A 21,222-nucleotide genomic window follows, 5' to 3' on the forward strand; every position below is an offset into this window, starting at 1 on the left:
AGCCGGGGCGGATCGCTAGTCTCGTATATAAATTTAAGTTTTAATTTCAAAACAACTAACATACAAACAAGAAATAAAACACAGCAAATGTAAAAAAACCTTTATTGTTACACAGAGAATCAATTAAAAACTATAAACGCAATATAACGCCTCTATTTATAAAAATAAACTGCATGTGACCTTTATATGCACATCCCTTTTGTCTTCAATTTTGTACTAAATTTAAGATGTCTGTCAAGAAATATAATGCATCAAACAAACATTTTTGCCCGATTTCTATAATCTATGATCTAGCTGTAATCAGGAAATAAGATAAATAAATCACATTAAGAGAATTTAAAAAAAATTCCATGGCAACACCAAAATTATGGTAAGTTGTTGCCATTTTTAAACTATTTTATAGTTTATAAATGGCTGAACCATAGATTATAAAGATCAGTCAAAAATAATAACGAAATATGTACATATCTCAAATTACAACTTTGAAGGTAACACATTTAATAAACAGTAATGACATTGTCTGTATACTAATAGTTATTTCTAGAAAAAAATACAACAAAATTGAATAGACAATATAGAATGTTCACATCTATCTAGTCTGCTACATAAGCGTATAATTCATTACATCATTTAGCGTATATTTCAAAACATTTAAATGCAAATACATAGAGAATAGACTGAAAAATACGTTATAGAAGATTAAATTATGTTACGACTTAATTTAAAGGATACATATTCACATACTATGCGTGAGTTTCAACGTGTGATATTATGGGTTTTTTATCTGTATTATTGCGTTAGGGTTTTTACGAATAAACAATAGTTATAAAAGAAATAGGTGTTCGCACCAATAACTACGCATTATATTTGAGACATTATTTGACAGTCCATTCTATATGTCTATGGTACGCAATCTAAATAAATTTATTTGAACTAATTTTAAAATTCGAAAACATTTTTTATATTAAATTGACCAAATATATTTTAAATTATTTTTGAACTATCAAAGTGCGATCCTGTGAAGTAAATATTTTAGTAGTAGGGATTATTTTAGCTTATGACAGCGCGACGCCATCTTTGCATTTTTTACCGCGAAATAAAAATCCGATCTAAATTAAGAGAATGGGATGAGAATCAATTCATTAACTTGTTATATACCGTTGTTTTTAAAAATTTCCAGTACTTTTTTCCTTTTTTTTGTCGAAGGTCGGAAACGCCTTTCTCATCGCAACCTCTGAATTATGTTATCTAAAAAAAACTGACTTAACCTAAATAAACAATTATATTTATAATAAAACTTTATATTAAAAGCTTATTTAATAAAACACTAACTGAGCTACCGAACAAGCGAAAGTTTTCTTAGAGAAAGGGTTTTTTCACAATTTTTTTTTTTGGCAGTTTTAATTAAATTCAGCGTTTCTTTAAGAAAATGATGAGACTTCATGAAATAAATATTAACTTATTGTTGCTATATTTGTGACCATAGTTACTTTTTATTTAAAAAATCAGCCTTTTTATTAAACTCATTGTTAAAATAATAAGTATTTATTATATTTATTATAGGTATGAATGTAGAAAAGGTTATAGAGGTTAAATATCTATTCTTATTAACTTATATATCTGTCAGATGAAAACAATAAAGGGCCTTTATTCAATCATTCATTGAAACTTATCCGTCCAGTATAGTATTACACCATTTCTTTCTTTTTTTATAAATGCGAAAGTCTGTTCGTTTGTTTGTCCTCCTTACACGTCGCAGGGGCCAGTTTCATGATATTATTAATTTGTCTAGAGATAGTTAGAAAAAGACATAGGCTACATTTTATCACGGGGATTTGTTCCATTCCCATGGGAAGATTATCAGAAGCATTGAATCACTCCGAAATTCGAGAAAAATTCGATAGATGGCGCTGTACTTAAAATGTGCCATGTATGACAACTGTAAATATTCTTTTAACACACGAGCGAAGATGGGCATTTAAAACGGTCACTTAATACGATATTCGACGGTAAAGTTTTAACCAAGGTTTGAAAAATGAGCCCCAAAACAAGTGTTATTTTTCGGTTGATTTGTTTTATATCAATATAGTTCCTATTTAAAATGTTTGAATAGTTTTTTTTTATTGCCTATCAATTCTTTTGTCTGATGAGTGTTAAAAATTCTATGCTTTTCTTTTAAATGTTCAGTGTGAAATGATATTACACTGTATTTATTATAATATTTTTTTTTTCTAATATGCTATTAAAGAAATATATTTCAATAACATTTATTGTGTATCTCCTATATATCTTAGTCTAAATATATTGCGTGGTTTTAAAAAAGATTTAAGTAAAAAAAATTGTTAGGTATATAACTAATGATCTATAATCTGGGAATAGCTAGCTCAAACTATATAAAGTAAGCAATTAATCTTAAAAAAAAAAATGAAACTTTGTTTTATACATGTCACGGTAAAACGTTAAACACGGTTAGACAGCAATTTCGGGTGGATTCCTGTTAATCTCTCGAAAAATTGATCCGTAACATGCAGCTCAAAAATTTAACAAACTATTTGTCCGTAGATTATAATCTTACAGTTTTGAACAATTTTACTGCGACAAACAATATGATGTATGTAGCAGTAAAATTGTAAAAAATAGGATTAAAAAAAATGCAAAACACCGGACGGAAAGGGTTAAATTTTCCTTATAAACAATTAACGAGATAACACGGGTGCAAAAGTTATTTCAACAAAAAATGCATTTTTTTTAGATAAAGCAATAATCGAATCCCTAGTAACGTTATAAACACGAAAGTAGCTATTGTATGTCTGTGTGTCTGTCTATCCTTCACGCCTAAATCACTGAACCGGTTGGTGATTGGTACCGAGATATCCGAGACCCAAAAAAGCCCATAGGATAGTTTCCATCCCTGACCTCCCGCGGGCGCTGGAACGATGCGGGTTTCTTTCTTAACTACGCAGACGAAAAGTGCTAAGCTAGTGTTAGGGTCCGTCAGGGTAATTGCGAACGGGTGATTGTAAAAATATCCTGATAATATTTTTCTATAATTGCAAAATGTTCAAAAAAACTATAATCTGATAAATTTCCGTAGTTATTATACAAAAAAAATACTGTAATTAGAGAATATAGTTTAATTTTAAGGAAAAAAGTTTATTGAACATTGTTTCTATTGACCCCCATTTACAATTACCCCCGATTTAAATTACCCCCGTTTCTAATTACCCCCGGTTTACAATTATCCCCGTTTCCAATTACCCCCGGTTTACAATTACCCCCGGTTTACAAGTACCCCCCGTTTCCAATTACCCCCGATCGACAATATATAGTTCAAGCCAGCGAACAACCGTCTATTCGACAACCAGCGACGCGCTGGCGTACGACACGGACGAATCCTGCATGTTCATACACTGCGAGGACTGGGCGTACTTAAGGAATCTCATCGACATCCGCGGGCAGTTGGTTTGGCCTTGCAGCTTCGCGATTGCCTGGAGAGAGAGTCACATAAAAACCACCATCAAAAAAGATAAAACCAAGTTCGTCTAGCTCTAAACGCGATCACGCTGGGAGGCTGCAGAGTGTCGAAGAAAATAATAACAATTGAAGGCTTTAAAAAAAACAACTGAACCTCCTTCAAATTTTTGTCAGAGCTAGAAGTCAAACCTCCAAAAAAAAAAAAAAAAACAGTCGAAAAGAGAACCTCCTGAAATACATATAGTATGGATACGTATGGATTTCTGGCGCGAAAAAAAATGACATCAATTTTTTTTTATTTTCAAATCCCATGGAGGTAACAAAACGAATAATAGAAATTTTTAATTTTTTAATAATTACTTAACTATTATACTGACATTATGTTATATTTTGAAAAATATTAAAAAAAAAAATGTGTTTCTATGTCGAAGTTTGACAATTTGACAATTGCATCATTACTATGTATGTACTACGGGCGAAGCCGAGGCAGACAGCTAGTAGAATACAGTAATAATATTAAAAAGCTTTCGTTAACAATTTATTGTATGGAAAGAATAATTATAGAAATGTGATTCGGTCAATGTTACCTGTAACAACACTCCTATGGGATGTCTGCCGCATATGGTGTTACCATATTTATTTAAATATGCCGTGAACGCGCGAGGGTCCATTTTTTCTACTATATCCATACCCTGAAAAAAATAATTTGTGTGTTGAAAATATTGGTCATATTGATATGTTTTTGAAGTGAAACTTCTTTAGAATCGTTGTGATTTCAAACCCGATTCAACGGAAAAACGACAGGTAAGAGACAGAAATACAAAAATGTGTAGAATGAAGCCGGCAAAGAATGAGACAGAAATATACATACTATTTTATTCATTCTTTTGTCGATTTACTGAAGTTTCACTTCTATCATGTGTGAATCGCACACACACCTTTTTTTTACAATTATAATGTAATTAATGAAAACCATTAAGCATAACGATAAAGCATTTTAATGGTATTAGACTAAATATAAAATTCAATAATGACATTATATTTTTGTACGCAGAGTTATTTTTAAGTAGGTTTTGCCCGCGGCTTCAAACGCGTCGTATGCCCATGCTTGAATCACTCTATCTATTAAATAAAACCCCATCAAAATCCGTTACATAGTTTTGAAGATTTAAGCATACATAGGGTAGAGAAAGCGACTTTGTTTTATACTACGTAGTGATTAAAATTAAATTATTATTGGCAAAAACTAGACCGCCCTCAAAGTGTCTAAACTAGACCAAATTTAAATGGGAGCACACGGAAGGCAGTTTTTTAATGGAATCATCAAAGTCAGTTCACTCAGTGCCCAGTTCTTATGTTACAAACACAAAAATATACATTCGAATTTCCATTTCTTGTATCGGTTGAAAATTAAATACAATACAAGTGTTCGCCTGAAGTCGCCTATACTATACATACTAATAACAAAATAAACTGCATGTTTGTTTGAACGCGTTAATCTCAGGAACTACTAAACTGATTGAAAAAAAAAAAACAAATCATTCCCTAAGTCCTATGGGCTACACATATAACTTTTGCCCCCCACCTGTTTGTCCAACCACTCGATGCTCTGGTGTATCTGACCCCGCGAGCTGTCGCGCCACGTGTACCGGAAGCGAGTGCCCCAGTGGCAGAAGTCGGACGATATCACCACTAGGTTCTGCGGATCGGCTAGGTAGGGGGCCAGGATTGCCCCGTATCTGCGTTCGACAACTTAGTCTGAGTAAATCCTAGTAATATTATAAATGCGAAAGTTTGTAAAGGTGTGTGTGTTTGTGTGTTTGTTGCTCTTTCACGCAAAGACTACTGAACTGATTGCAAAGAAATTTGGTACGTAGACAGCTGCACAACTGGACTAGCATATACGCAACTTTTTATCCCGATATTCCTACAGGATACGGACTTGCGCGGATGAAACCGCGGGGTGCAGCTAGTACCTAATAATAGACCTCAATCCATCAACCCCCCCCCCTCCTCCCTTTTCCATGTCATTTTTTGAAATAGTCCTACATCGGCCGCGAACTGCCCAGGTCTGTGCCTCTATAGTGCAGTCATGGGCTGCAGCTGGTGTCTTAAAACACATTAAATTCTCTAAAGGGCCTCTGCGTGTTGGATCTGTGTTCCCACGGAAGCCTTCCGAAAGGTACCCGAGCATTATAGAGAGACACACATATAAAAACAGCAATGAATTCTTTATGGTACACTGAAATAAACTAACAGATTAACAGTTCCTGGGTTCAATTCCCGGTGGGGACGCACAAAAAATATATCTCGATCTGGCAGGGCACAGAAGGCTGATCACCTACATGTCCACAAAGAAAATCGATCAGTGAAACAGATGTATATCATCTGCCCCATACCTCACTGGGGGACAGGGGACTTCATCATATTACGGGTCACAATAGTTCGAAAAACCGGTGGTCATGATAGAGAAAATCTCACCTTTAACATATACCTATATGAGTTCAAAAAAGTCATATATAAGCATAAATAACTGAACTTAATTCGCTGATCTATTCGGTGCTGATTCTTATTAACTTTTCCTAAAAAAAGATATATTATTTGTTCTTTTTTGCATGAGGAATGGACTGGGAAGGGTGGGGACAAAAACGGGCCTCTGGCCCTGTTAAAGAGTAATCAACTCACTTCGCTTCCTTCTCCGGCGTTAGGGTACCAACTAGAATCGGTATTATGGTGAAACCAGTTTTGTACCTGGAAAAAGATTTTTCTATTACTTTATTTTTTTTATTTACTTGTTGCTTAACGAGAGAATGAGTGTGTGAGTTTGTTAATGAGCGAGTTCGTTGTAGACTAAGAATGTGCGAAGGCACGAATGAAAAATATTATTTAATTTTTAGTTTTATAGCATTGAAATGCTTTATAAATGAGAAATTTTGAAAGAATAGAAAAAATTTAATCACGAGGCGGGATTCGAACCCGCGTATTTTGCCAAACCGTAGCAACGCTTAGCCTGTATCTTAAGAGCCAACATTCCACCTTATAAATAAGTAAATCCATATTTAATGTCGATATAACTATTTCTAAAGAAATACCAAACCGACCTCAAATTGTCAGAACTGGAATAATTTTAAATGTGAGCACACGGGAGGCACCGGCTTTCATATAAAAAAAACAGAATCATCAAAATCTGTTCACTCAGTAGACAGACACTTCTGAGGTAACAAAACCATGAAAATACAGTAGAATTGATGCCTTTCTTTTGTGAAGTCGGTTCATAGCAAGAAATATACAAATAAAAAAGTTTGTATAAGGCATTACGCGTTCAATTTATGAGTTGAGTTAGTAATTAAGTTAGTTCGTTTACTGATATTAAAAAGAGTGAGTGAGTGAATAAACTAATGAATAATTCAAAAGCAGTATAAGATATAATTAAATACTCACTCCTCCATGACCTTAGCAATGTATGGTAGGTGCATTTCAATCGAATGCTCATCTTCGTCAGTCTGTATGTCCATCCTCTCGAATTGGCGAGTCGCTTCTAACTCCGCGTATACTGGAAATGATAAATTAATTTAAACATTATGTACCTCATCCAAAGGGACAATCCAATAAAGTGAAAATCATCAAAATCTGTTAAGCAGTACTTAATGCTAATAAATTACTAGCTGACCCGGCAAACGCTGACCTACCATACTCTTATCATTTCAATTTAAATTGATATGAAAAATTTTTGTTGGGCGATTCCCAGACCTACCCGATATGCACACAAAATTTCATAGGAATCGTTTTACACTTATTTGCCGCCAAATTTTGCAAATATATAATAATATTAATATTATTAAATTATATCATTTAAAAAGAAAAATATTTGAATTAATCTCTTAATAAGCGTACAGTTATTATTGTACTATATATTTCTTTATTTCGTGTTTTTTAAAAATTTTTGTCATGAACAATATATGCAGTGTGTTGTAGTAAGTAAATAATTTTTAATTGCAATCCATTTGTAGAGGCGTAAGGTCTGTAATGTACCTTATGCCTCTCTAAATGTTCATGGGCGGTGGTAGCGCTTACCATCAGGCGTTCCACCAGCTCCATTGCCGACTGTGTCATAAAAAAAAATACATTTTTCTTTGTGTGCCGCCAAATTTTGAAATCGTCAAATATGTGCCGCCACAATAAAAAGTTCAGAATCACCGATCTAGGGACCCTGTGTAGCGCTTTATAGTTTCGTAAGAACATGACGGGATACTCACTCTGTTTGTCTATTATCAGATCGTACAGCGGCGTCGCGTATTTGTCCAGAGAGGAGAGGGCGCAGCCCCCCAACCGGACGTGGTGGGAGGGGCCGAGGATGAAGATACGCTTTCTGCAAAACAAGATATCCAATGATATTAGCGTACACGACTATCTATGGCAAAAAAAAAAATAAAACCGCCTGCAAAATGTCAGAAGTCCTACTAATATTATAAATACGAAAGTTTGTAAGGACGTGTGTGACGCAAAAACTGCTCAACCGATTGCAATGAAATTTGGTACGTAGACAACTGCAAAACTGGAATAACATATAGGCAACTTTTTGATCCCGATATTCCTACGGGATACGGACTTACGCGGGTGAAACCGCGGGGCGCAGCTAGTAGACTAAATTTTAATAGGACACACTGGAGACATCAGCTTTGAATTTAAAAAAAATCATCAAAATCTGTTCGCCAAGTCGCAAATTCTGAGGTAACATATACAAAAAATAGGCGAATTAAGGGGCTTCTCCTTTTATAACCCCTCTTTCTGTCAGTGTTCACATTTTTTGGGAACCCCCTCACCCTCCTACATTTTCTATTTCATGCATGGTTTATGCATTAATAAATGATAACTAATAACTAATAATGTATGCGTCGTTCAAAAAGCGAAGTGAAGGCGTGGCGATAATAAGATATGACATATACTCACACAACTACAGGGCTAACTTGTCTGTATGCGAATGCTGCGCAGGCGCCGCAATACGAGTAGCCGGCGTGTCTGCAAATTATGACGAAACACTATAACACTAATTCCATAAAATATTTTTTCAGCGATAACTTAGTATAGGAGGGTAAATTCATTACGTCACGCGTTACGACGTCAATCTGTCTGGCTCCCCTCACGCATACGGTTAGAATAGTAAGTTATTGCTTCTATCGGGCGTCCCGAGTCGCGCGTTTTTTTTTGTATAGTATTTGTGAGTGGATGAGTTGGGGAGTGGGTGAGTGGGTGAGTGACTGAGTGTTTTTGATTCCATTTATTTCTTGGAGATATCCTATTATCCTTCCTACTAATATTCTAAATGCGAAAGTTTGTAAGGATGTGTGTGTGTTTGTTGCTCTTTCACGCAAAAACTACTGAACCGATTGCAATTAAATTTGGTATGTATATATATATAGGTTTTTTATCCCGATATTCTTACGGGATTCGGACTTACGCGGGTGAAACCGCGCGGCGCAGCTAGTAGTATATATTCTATATATATAGATTGAAAAATATGTTATAATTTTAATATTTATAATGTTATCAAAATAAATGTATTAAAAATGATACTTACGGAGCTATTATGGCGCGCGCGGGTCCATGGGTCAGGTCAGCTTTGGACAGCCATAAATCCAGCTGACGGGACAGTTCAGAACCTGTCACAGCCCACAGGTCAAAGGTTAAATTCAAACTCAATAACCTTTTATTGAGGTAAAATTTTACAAGCGCATGTTCAATGGACAACTTCAAACATTTTACATTGAACTCAAGTTTCGAGTTTAAATCACAGCCATAATCAGCCATGGGCAAATCGTAAATAGGTTTTATTGTGTGCTGTGATATTTTACTTGATAGATTTTTACAAGATAATAAAGATACTATCTACTTAGTAAATAGCCTGCCAATTTGGCTTGGTTGGCCTCAACTTCATATAGATGAGTGGCTAGCTATTGTAGCAATTAGATCAATTTACTTTTTGGTGAAAGTACTTCTAAAAGCAGTTCAATTTTGTTAAAAAAAAAAATTATATCATCTACCCATATTCAATTTAAAAATATCATTAGTATTGTAAAAATAAAACAAAAGCATATAAAAAATACAACAACATTTAATCAATAAAAACAACTATTCACTGTCTCCCATCATCAGCTCAATTTTCTCAGACACTTCTTTTATCAATTTCTCACTAAAGCCCGGAAACTTATCCTCAAATTCAGACTTGAGGCTGTCTAGATCAAACCTGTCCTTTTCCAATTGGTCTATGGTTTTCTGTGACAGTTCATACTGTTTAAACTTGTCTATGTCTAAGTTTGAATGTTTTTTTATCTGTTCCAATCCTTGTATTGCATCATTGACAGCATCTAGCAATTGTTTATGCCCCGATTCTTTATCATAGCCAAAATCAATGTTCTTTACCTCTAATTTGTCGAGGCAAGCTTGTTCCGTTACAGATAGTTTATGCACTGTGTCTGTTATGTTTGCTTTTTCAGTAGTTTCGTAGAACTGTGCGCAATCTTGGTTCTTTAAATCTAGGAGCCTGAAAAAATGTAATTACACCATCAATCCTCCGTTAGATATCACTATGAAGAAATTAATGTAAATTATTGTGTTTGTCCATTTGTTCCAGCTTTATACTCGAGTTATTATAACACACATGGACAGAGTTGGAAATAAATGTACAATTTTCATAATTCTTTTAGGTCATGGCAGGCCACTGACCTGGTTGTTCATCTGATATTAAGCAATCACCATCCCCTTAATTATTATGAATGAAAATTACTAGAATAAGAACAAATGTATATTCATTATGTTAAAAAAAAGCTTACCTTTTCTGTTCCACAACAAAAGATATATCCTTTAACCGTCTATTCGTTTTGTCGAGCTGATCGATCGTTTTATTAAATCTATCGGCTAATTGGCCCATCTGAATATCCATTTGAGTTTCCTCCTTAACAATTTTTTCATCCACCAAGCAATCTTCGACTATAGCCCGTAAAAATTGCCCGTATGCAAATTGATTATTGATCAATAGCATATTTTCGAAATCGGGCAATGGAAAATCCGTTTTGCACAAAGTCACATCTCCTTCGCTTATTTTTGTCGAATTTAGATTCAGTTTAGGTCGACTCTTCATATCCTTTGGCGGCACTTTTCGAGACGTAGACGGCACGCTAGTTGTAGACGGTCGCTTTGTTTTTAGATTTTTTGGCGGCGCCATTGTTTTGTTTTTATCCATTTTATAATAGTTCACACTTCACGCAATTAATAATAATACAATTGTATAAGATTAGTTTATTTAAAAAATTGTTCGATCGCGAATGACAGTTATTTGAATTGCTGTCATGGCGACCACTATAGAATTTGTTTATTTTTTACGTTCGGAAATTACTTCGGCAGAACCAATACTTTTGATCACTTTAATTAATTGGATTTTACTTGATTTTTTAGTTATTCGTAACTTAACACAATATTCGTTTATTAATATTGATGTACTATAAACAAAATTAACAGGTATCATTTGAAGGATAACCAAATTTTTGAACGAAATGTCAAAAAAGGAAAATGCATTGAACTTTCAACTTAATTTGACCTTTTGATGAAATTTACAAAGCTTAATTTTAGAAATGCAGATAAATATAATTTTGACATTATAGTGGGTATTCATAAATTTTACATATAATTTTTAAAAACAAAAAAGAGAGTTTCATCCCAGTACTATCAATATTCGTAATTCTTCTCCTAAATCTTTGCCCTTCGTTCAGATGCAGGTCATTACCCTTTGCATTTTGTCTTTCAAATGTTTAATAATACCTCTGACGAAGCGTTTTGTTTTTCGCATTGTTTTCTTTATTTTTGCTTCAAAATCGATACCAATTAAATCGACGTACAAGGAAACTTACCATTTTCTGTATACCAGCTACCGGCATGCGATGCATTACGACACGACATCGTTACAACTTTCAATTAAAAACTTATGAGCTTTTAATAAAGTAACAACAATGCAATGGCATGTAGTTTTCAGATTACAATACAAAAATACTTTGAAGTAACAAATTTGACTTTGACGTGTATAACCTAGTTAGAAATTCGTTCATTAGTGTTGAACACAGATAAGAAATATGATTTTAACAACAATAATACTTTGTTGCTTAAACAGCAAAGTATTATTGTTTGAAATAGCGGTGTGCATTAGGTAGGTATATATTAGGTAGGTAATACGTTATTTATTTAAAAAGCATATTTTCAAAAAATAAGCTACGCATATTTTAATCATTTTTTGTGCATCTTATATACACTACTGGTTTTATAAGTACAATTTAAAGAGCTTGCGTACAAACTTTTATCGAATATTTAATTATCTTTTTCCTTACCCTTCTCAGACCTTATTATTCAATTGTTCAAGTTCAGTAAATAGTTACCGAAGAGCCAAATAGTAGTATAATAATAGGGGTAGTTACTGCTCGCCCAGCTCCATACGGGTAGTTGGTTTTTAATAGATATATTCTATTTATGAGTGAATATTATAATTGCTTTCACTAATAGTGTTTTAATATACGGCAAACAGATTATTATAATAAAATATATATAAATAGAATAGACGCAGTACACCATATCCAACCAATTTCTAAACGCAACATACGGCTATCAACTAGTAATTCAAATTGTCATTTGTCATGTATCTTTTGGAATCTTGTGCAATCGGCCCAGTTTTGCCATCGAAAATATATTCCATAGAAACAGAATTATAAATGAATTCATCGAGTGTACTAATTGAAATTCATTAAGTTTTTTTTATGTTAATATATAGATAACTTCCTGTCAACTTAAGTGTCGTGAATATATTTTTTATAACAACACAACCGGTTTAAAGTTTCTTATTAAATTATTAAATTATTTATTATCCAGTGTAGATTTGTGCTAGTAATAGAACTAAAGTTTTCGCAATGTTATCTTCATTATGTAAGTAACCTCTTTTTCTATACTTTATGATTAAAATTAAAATAATCAATAATATATGTGAAAAAATGTTTTTGCATTGAATATCACTATGTTGCTTAGAAACGGCATGCGGTTTTTGCATACTAATTGTATCTGAATCAAGTTATTACAAGTCCAAATTAGGTTTAATGGTTTTTACATTTTAAAACAAGTCTAGCACATTTCTTGGTTTATTCCACTGCCACATTATGCAATAATATCTAAAAAAATGATAGTCTGGGAGTCATGAAAAAGTTATTAATGTAATTATTACATTATCTGTTGCAATACAATCATATTTGAATCTTATAATTAATTGCAACTCTTTAAAATATAAACATTAAATAAAAACAGCTTATTTTGTAGAATAAAAGTTAAAAGATAGATCTCTTTTTCTTTTCCTTAGCTATATCAATATTCTTAAACAAATTATTTAAGCAAAGTTAAGAAGTGAAGTATATGTTACATACATAACTTTGTATGTTGCATGTTATCATTGTATAAATTTAACATTATACATAGAAAAGCTGTAATGCCAATTAGAAATAATTTTTTTTTAACGTATAATGCACCACTTTCAATTTGTCATATTAGAGCAAATTTAAATGCGACTACATCGTGGACGCACGAGCAAATCAAATAAAAAAAGTATTCTCTAAATAGGTTTACCTAGTAAAAACTTACAGGTAACAGACAACAAAATAAAGTCCAATTGATAACCTCTTCCTCCTTTTTACCGGATTTCAAAGAAAAATCCGCTAAAAATAGTAAAAATGTATGAGTTTCATATATGCAACATGGTGATCATTGAAATAATGTCTCATGTTGTCATTAAACTGATAGAGTAGATGATATTCTATTGCATAGGCGGGATCACGGGTGGCCTAGCAATTCAAGGTGTGTCAAAGAGTGACCTGTACTAATCCTACTATCCTTCTAATATTATAAACACGAAAGTTTTTAAGGATGTGTGTGTGTTTGTTGCTCTTTCACGCAAAAACTACTAAACCAATTGGTACGTAGACAACTGGACAACTGGAATAACATAAAGGAAATTTTTTATCCCAATATTCCTACGGGATACGAACCCAGGTGAAACCGGGTGATTGAAGAATGTGGATTTGACTCCCACACCATTATTGATTCTTTACTATGTTTTATATCTTTCCGTTATAGAAAAGAATGCCAAATCTCTAGTTCGTAACTATAAAATCCATGTACAAGCATGACCTAAGTGATAACCTGTAATGTAGACATATTAGCAAAGAAAAATTCGTGATAAATTCATTATATAATTTCCTAATCTCGAAATAGAAGTTCATGAATGCAAAATAAACAACAATATTTTTAGATAATTACACAAATTCATAGTTTAATTTCTTATTATTGTCATTTATTTGAAACTAGAGGTCCGCCCCAGAGTATCCTGTGGCACAGATATACTAGGCACTAGGGGATTATGTACATATCCAATGGATATAGAATGTAGTTCCTGAGATAAGAGTGTTTGAATAAACAAACTCATCAGTTTTATATTATTAACTTTGCACAGCGGTTTTACTTAGTACTTGAGGTTATAAATAATAAGCCTTCTTCAATAAATGGGCTATCTAACACTGAGAGAAATTTCAAATCGGACTAGTAGTTCCTGAGATAAGCACATTCAACCAAACAAACTCTGCTGCTTTATAATATTAGTATAGATATAATATTGAAAGAATAAACTAGTATACTAAAAACAAAACATTGTTTTGTGAATATAGGTTACTAGCTGCGGTTTCACCCGCGTAAGTCCGTATCCCATAGGAATATCGGGATAAAAAGTTGCCTATATGTTATTCCAGTTGTCCAGCTGTATACGTAACCAAATTTCATTGCAATCAATTCACTAGTTTTTGCGTAAAAGAGCAACAAACATACACACAACCCTACAAACTTTCGCATTTATAATATTAAGTAGGAAGTAGGACTAGTAGGATTTTCATTTACATATACATTTAAATGAATAAATAAGTCTATATATCTTGTAATTATCCTGGTAATTACTGTAAATTTAACAGGAGTTATCACAATGACCCTGTTTTTTTCAAACAAGTATCATCCTATTTAGCAGGCACTGCCGCCCATGACCATTTACAAGAGTAAGACTCCTGAAAGCACGCTTTATAGGGGTAATGAATAAGGAAAAGAATGCCCGTGGATTAAACAGATGGCCCCCTATGGCCTGGTAGGAACAATATTCTAAATTGGTACACTTAACTTTCTAATTACTTTATAGGTTCAGGATTCCCATTAATAAAATGAAATAAGTTATAACTTGAATTATGTATTATCTGTATTAAAACTTTACATGAGTAATAATTGGCAAGTGAAAATTAACTGTCCTTTTTGAATCTAAGTACCTATCAAGCCAAGTGCGTTCTTAGTTAGACATCACAGATAATGTAACCATTATAGAAACAGATTAATAATAAATAATTAGTAAACGCCATACTTTTCAAAGTATAATATACCCATATGAACATATAATGTAAAGTTTTTATGAATAAATAAGGTTTGAGTTTGACTTCGGGACAAGGGAGGCGAGGAAATGGTAATGGTAAATTGTAATGATGGTTGATGATGATAATGATGATGATTTTTTTATTTTATTATTTTAAATAAAGCTTTCTGTGTTAGGTGCGGTGTTGTTGTTGTTTTTTTTTTATAGACAATAGATTTATTTCTTTCTTTCTTCTTTCATAACGTTATAAAAGTGGTAAGTAACTAAAAGGATGTGTTTTACCAGATCGACAGAACAAAAAGCTATGGCCGCATTTCCTCAGCAGCGTAAGAGCGGCCAGCCAGGTGCAAAAGCCGAAGACAGCTATAATTATGTTGAATATGGGAGGCCCGCAGACTGTTGATCAAGTGAGTGTGTTTGCATATATTTTGTATGTATGTACGTTGCAATAGGTAGAGATAGCTCGATAGATTTAGTAAGGAGATAGATACTTGAAGATAGATAGATATTGAAGCGTTTGCCTTCTGCGAAAAAATCATATAAGATTCTTTCACACCTAAACCACTTAACCAATTCTGACAAAAAGTCTACACCTTGGGAAAGACTATATGTATGTATACTATATAGGCTACTCTATATTGCGCCATATAACCGAATTCCACGCGGGCGAAGCCGCAGGCGGAAAGCTAGTCGCTACATAGTATAAAACAAAGTCACTTTCTCCGTCCCTATGTCCCTATGTATGCTTGAATCCTTAAAACTACGCAACGGATTTCGATGGAGTTTTATTTTTTAATAGATAGAGTGATTCAAGAGGTTTATATGTACAATAACATCTATTAAACCACTCTTAATTCAGATTAATGACAGCGACCGTGTGCGAAGCCGAGGGCAAAAGCTAGTAATTAATAAATTAAAGTAAATGGTATTAAAGGTATCTGCCAACCCGCACTTGGCCAGGCTAGTGGATTATGGCCTGAACCCTCATACTTGGCCACTTGGCCACTTGGCCAGCGTGGTGGATTATGGCCCGTGTCCCAGCTGTGGAAACATGTATGGGCTGATGATGATGATGATGCTGCTGCTGATGATGATGATGATGTTGATGATGTTGTATTAAAGATTATACCACCGACCGACAGGTAGGCGACTATCTCCACCGCATCATGACGGACCGGGACATGATACAATTGCCAGTTCAGAGCCGTCTCGGGCCCTGGATAGCCAGTCGGAGAACTGAGGAGGTCAAGAAGAAGTACCAGGAGATCGGTGGTGGTTCGCCGATATACAGGTGGACGGATTTACAGGGTAAATATATCACTATCACTACATAGTCTATATATAGATAACTCAAAGGTGACTTACTGACTGACTGACGACTGACTAACTGACTGACTGACTGACCGAATGACCGACTGACTCACTGACTGACTAACTGACTGACCGACTGACTGACCGACTGACTGACTGACTGACATATTGATCTATCAACGCACAGTCCAAACCACTAGACGGATCGGGCTGACGTTTGACATGCAGATAGATGTTATGACGTAGGCATCCACTAAGAAAGGATATCGATAAATTCTACCCCCAAGGGGATAAAATAGGGAATGAAAGTTTGTACCATGAACATTTATTAAGACCGCGCGGGCGAAACTTAACATCGCTTTCTATATGTATAAAGCCGCTTTCTCTCTCTGTTCCTATGTATGTTTAAATCTTTAAAACTGCACAACGGATATTGATGGGGATTTTTTAAATAAATACTGTGATTCAAGAGGAAGATATAAATTTTATATGTATAATAACATCTATTGAACTACTCCTTTTAAAAATTGTGTCCGTCATTTGAAAAAAGTTTGTTTGTATAATCGCGCTAATCCAAGGAACTGCGTGACCGATTTCAAAAGTTGCTTCACCATTCAATTTGTTTCCATGATCTCCGTATGCTATCCTACTAGTCCTACTTCCTACTTCCTACTAATATTATAAATGTGAAAGTTTGTAAGGATGTGTGTGTGTGAGTAAAAAAGTACTGAACCGATTGAAATGACATTTGGCACGTAGACAGCTGGGCAACTGGAATAACATATAGGCAACTTTTATCTCGATATTCCTACAGGATACGGACTTACGCGGGTGAAACCGCGGGGCGCAGCTAGTAATCTATATGTATCACGGTCGAAGCCGGAGCGGCCACTAGTGCTTTTTATCTGTATGCTTTATCGCTACATTAACATTTTAATATTGTTATCATTTATATTCGATATAAGCACGTAAAATCAATGAATGATTAAAATCCGTCAAATCACCGTTCACTATCATTATTTTTAACCGATTTCAAAAAAGAAGGAGGGTCACCATTCGATTGTGTTTGTTCGTAATTTTTACTTCATTAATTTTTACTAGATGGAGCGAATTTGATGATACTCTGTATATTCATAAGCTGGCGGGTGGAAGGGGGGCGGGGTTTTCATTCGCTAGCTGGTTTCTTTAGATTTGTTATATATTAAAATCGTGTTACGACCAGTTTCCTTCGCCTCACCCCTTCCCAGCCCATTCCCCTATTCCAGTCGTCCATTCTTTCCTTATCCCTTACTCCTTAAAAGCGGACAGCGCATTTGCTGTCGTGGCTACCTCTGCGAATATTCATGGACGATGGTGGTTCATCGCTTCATCAGGCGAATCACCAGCTGAGTTGTCAGCTATGCCGTAAAAAAATTTAGTTATGGGGCGAGGGGGGGTTCTCGAAATGTGACAATGTGTCACGCAAGGAGGACGTGGGTGGAAAAGAGGTCCAGAAAACCTGTCATGTCATTTTTCAGACGAACCACCAGCTTAGTTCTATCTCCGCTATGACGTACACGCTACGCTCTTAGAATGTGACAACCTTTCATGAGGGGTGGGGGGAGCGTGGGGGGGGAGATCTATCAAGACGATATATATACACGTTATAGTCTAATGTCCACTAGCAGTGGTGGCTCAGTGATGAGAACCTCGGACTTCAAAATTCATAAGTCGGGGTTCGAGACCGGGTGAGCGTGCAGGAAATAAATTGATTTTTCAATTTATCTGCACATGTGAATAACATCACTACTGCTTAAAACGGTGAAGGAAAACATCGTGAGGAAACCGGCATGTCCGAGAATCAAAAGTTCGACGACATGCGACATCTGCCAACCCGCACTTGGCCAGCGTGGTGGATTATGGCCTGAACCCTCATAGGAAACCTGTGCCCCAGCAGTGTCAGATGACGAAAGTCTAACGAACACACAAGACTTCATACGTATACATGTCTCTTTGCAGGAAAGCTGCTCACTGAGGCGTTGGACCAGATGTTGCCAGCAACGGCCCCACATAAACACTACATCGCGTTTCGATACGTGCCCCCTTTCACTGAGGAGGCTTTGGCGCAGTTGGAGAGGTGACCACTACTACACCAATGTTATAAACTAGCCGTTCGCCCCGGCTTCGCCCGTGGTACATATATAGCCTATGTCACTCAGCGATGTTGCAGCTTTCTATTGGTGAAAGAAGTTTGGAAATCAGAAAAAACGAACAGACAAAAATACAAATTCTTCCTCTATATAATATTAGTGTAGATGTGAAAGTTTGTTTGTTTGGATGTTTGTCCGTCCATCACCGTGAAAGTAATGAACGGATTTCGATGAAATTTGGCATACAGACAGGGTATGAGCTGACTTGGGTTATTGGATATTTCCCGATCCCGATTAAATGCTCCCTTGGGATAAAACAGGGATCTTTATATCCGGGCGGAGCCGGGACGAGCGTCTAGTGTATAATAACAGCAATCGCTACATAGTATAAAACAAGTCGCTTTATCTGTCCGTATGACCCTATGTATGCTGAAATCGTTTAACCTACGGAATAACTAACGAATTGTGATGGGTTTTTTTATAGATAGTGATTTAAGAGGAATGTTTATGTTATGTAACGCGTGCGAAGCCGCGGGTAGAAACTAGTAATTTATATAGCAGCGGCGTTAGTTTTTTTTTTTTGTTTGTCACCTCAGAACTTTCGGCCGGGTGAAAGGATTTTGATGATTGTTCTTTTATCCCCCAGAGGAAGCATCTCGGCCACCCGTGATCCCGCCTCATGATATGATTTTTTTCTATTCCTACAAAAAAATTGTAATGAATAGTAAAAAAAAAAATTTTTTTTTTTTACTTAGTGTATTTCATCAATTATTTCCAGCGATGGCGTTGAGAGAGCAATAATTTTCTCCCAATACCCGCAGTACAGCTGCGCCACGACCGGTTCGAGTTTGAACGCCATAGCCGACTTCTATAAGGGCAGGTTGGTGGACGATTTATTATTATATTTTAAAACTATCGATATAGCATGCTGTTGTGTTTCGTACGGTGAGTGAGGGGGGGAGCAGGGGGCCCGTTCCTTTTTCCCTACCCTTCCCAGTCCATTCCTTCTTTCCAGTCAACAATCCTTTCCTTATCCGTACCCCTGAAAAGTGGGCAGCGCAAGCGCAGAGGTACTACCTCTGCTCTGTTCATGGGCGGTGGTGATCGCTCACAATCAGGCGAACCACCAGCTCAGTTGTCCGCTGTGACATAAAAAAAGAACTTAAAAATACACTATAATGACAGTAATGAATTAAATTATCTCTCTCGGTTTTACACGAGAGAGTCTGCGTAAGGAAATTATTTAATCCTGCCGATCCTAAACAGGATAATGTGATGAACTCGAGAAATTATTGCATCGTCAGCGATCCAGGATATGTCTGCAAAGTTTGAATTAAATGGGTCTAAAGGGCTTTTTTGAGAGGGGTTTTTTTATCTTTTTTTTTTGTTTTTCCAGAAAACGACCGAACATAAAATTCAGCATGATAGAGCGCTGGGGGAACAACCAGCTGCTGGCAACAGTGTTCGCCGAGAGGATCAGGGAGAAGTTGCTGTTGTTCGATGGCAGTGTACGCAACCAGGTGATGATCATGTTCACCGCGCACAGTCTCCCCCTCAAGGTGAGTCGGATGTGTGAAATTGTATATCCTACTATCCTACTTCCTACTGATATTATAAATGCGAAAGTTTGGAAGGATGTGTGTGTGTTTGTTGCTCTTTCACGCGAAAACTACTGAATCGATTGCAATGAAATTTGGTATATAGACAACTGGAATAATATATAGGCAAGTTTTTCTCCCGATATTCCTACGGGATATGGACTTACGCGGCTGAAACCGCGGAGCGCAGCTAGTATAGATATATATTTTTTAACTACTTTTTATCATACAAACTCGCGAAACCTTCTTCTTATATTTCTTCTATCTTCCATTATTCTAACTCTTCTAAATCTACCCTTCTAATTCTTCTGTTATCTCTATCTTTATCTAACTCTTCTTATCCCACGTGATCTCTATCATATATATATATATACATACAAAGTAAATTTTTTTGACATTTCCTGGCATTTCCATTGCAGGCGGTGTCCCGGGGGGACACTTACCCCCACGAGGTGGCCGCGTCAGTGGCGGCCACCATGGCCAAGCTGCAAGTGGCCAACCCGCACCGGCTGGTGTGGCAGTCCAAGGTGGGGCCGCTGCCGTGGCTGCAGCCCTACACCGACGACGCAATTAAAGTGAGTTTTACCATCGACATTAAGTGCTTTTACCATATGGTAAAAGTACACATTTGATCGCCATAGAGTCTTTTTACCATATGGTAAAAGTACGCATTTGATCGCTATAGAGTCTTTTTACCATATGGTAAAAGTACGCATTTGATCGCTATAGAGTCTTTTTACCATATGGTAAAAGTACGCATTTGATCGCCATAGAGTTATTTTACTATAAGGTAAAGGTAGACAATAGATCGCCATTAGTTAATTTTACCTTATGGTAAAGGTGGACAATAGATCCCCGTTTGGTACTTTTACCATATGGTAAAGGTAGACAATAGGTCGCCATTAGGTACTTTTACCATGTGATAAGGGGGACAATAGCAGAAGAAACAGCTAATTATATCCATGACAATAATCAATCGCCTAATAAAACCTAATATAAATTTAATTAATATCTATCACTGAAATAATTTTTCATATCGGACCAGTAGCTCCTGAGATTTGCGCGTACAAACAAACAAACAAACTCTTCAGCTTTACAATATTAGTATAGATTTTAATCACACGACCAGTGAATGGGTTATATATTATTATATGTTAAATTTGTTTTGTTTTTTAACATTTACAGGCGTACGCGAAGCAAGGCGTCAAACACATGATCCTGGTGC

The 21,222-nt window shown here is 35.5% G+C and overlaps 3 protein-coding genes across 3 annotated transcripts in view; 1 reads left to right on the top strand and 2 right to left on the bottom strand.

The window, feature by feature from the left end:
• Positions 1 to 3,265: 3,265 nt before the first annotated feature.
• Positions 3,266 to 11,427, bottom strand: LOC119838506 (protein MEMO1). The gene is made up of 9 exons (XM_038364469.1): positions 11,379 to 11,427; positions 9,053 to 9,134; positions 8,425 to 8,493; positions 7,731 to 7,843; positions 6,916 to 7,027; positions 6,160 to 6,225; positions 5,060 to 5,213; positions 4,062 to 4,166; positions 3,266 to 3,488 (listed from the first exon to the last, which is right to left on the bottom strand). Exons 1-9 carry the CDS (start codon positions 11,425 to 11,427, stop codon positions 3,351 to 3,353), a joined length of 888 nt encoding a protein of 295 aa, XP_038220397.1. The 3' UTR covers positions 3,266 to 3,350.
• On the bottom strand, positions 9,578 to 10,830 carry LOC119838508. The gene is made up of 2 exons (XM_038364470.1): positions 10,305 to 10,830; positions 9,578 to 10,015 (listed from the first exon to the last, which is right to left on the bottom strand). The coding sequence occupies exons 1-2, from the start codon at positions 10,712 to 10,714 to the stop codon at positions 9,604 to 9,606; spliced, it is 822 nt and encodes a 273-aa protein (XP_038220398.1). The 5' UTR covers positions 10,715 to 10,830; the 3' UTR covers positions 9,578 to 9,603.
• Positions 11,428 to 12,155: 728 nt separating the features above from the next.
• The window catches only part of LOC119838522 (ferrochelatase, mitochondrial), an 11,335-nt gene continuing 2,268 nt past the window's right edge, over positions 12,156 to 21,222 (top strand). Inside the window, 8 exon segments of the mRNA XM_038364496.1 lie at positions 12,156 to 12,438; positions 15,245 to 15,366; positions 16,102 to 16,267; positions 18,269 to 18,386; positions 19,178 to 19,279; positions 19,796 to 19,958; positions 20,417 to 20,572; positions 21,183 to 21,220. Of these exon segments, the coding sequence (XP_038220424.1) occupies positions 12,423 to 12,438; positions 15,245 to 15,366; positions 16,102 to 16,267; positions 18,269 to 18,386; positions 19,178 to 19,279; positions 19,796 to 19,958; positions 20,417 to 20,572; positions 21,183 to 21,220 (881 nt within the window). The 5' untranslated portion in view covers positions 12,156 to 12,422.

The sequence above is a fragment of the Zerene cesonia genome, unplaced genomic scaffold, assembly GCF_012273895.1.
Source record: "Zerene cesonia ecotype Mississippi unplaced genomic scaffold, Zerene_cesonia_1.1 Zces_u003, whole genome shotgun sequence".
NCBI lineage: Eukaryota > Metazoa > Arthropoda > Insecta > Lepidoptera > Pieridae > Zerene > Zerene cesonia.

Bases quoted from the DNA above. Each gene is read 5' to 3' on its own strand.
- LOC119838508 (XM_038364470.1), bottom strand. From the start codon at position 10,714: ATGGATAAAAACAAAACAATGGCGCCGCCAAAAAATCTAAAAACAAAG. The intron at 10,016-10,304 runs GTAAGCTTTTTT...ACATTTTTTCAG, and splicing joins TTTGTTGTGGAACAGAAAAG to GCTCCTAGATTTAAAGAACC.
- LOC119838506 (XM_038364469.1), bottom strand. From the start codon at position 11,427: ATGTCGTGTCGTAATGCATCGCATGCCGGTAGCTGGTATACAGAAAAT. The intron at 7,028-7,730 runs GTGAGTATCCCG...TATCATTTCCAG, and splicing joins TCTGATAATAGACAAACAGA to TATACGCGGAGTTAGAAGCG. The intron at 4,167-5,059 runs GTGGGGGGCAAA...TATTTTTTTCAG, and splicing joins TCGAGTGGTTGGACAAACAG to GGTATGGATATAGTAGAAAA.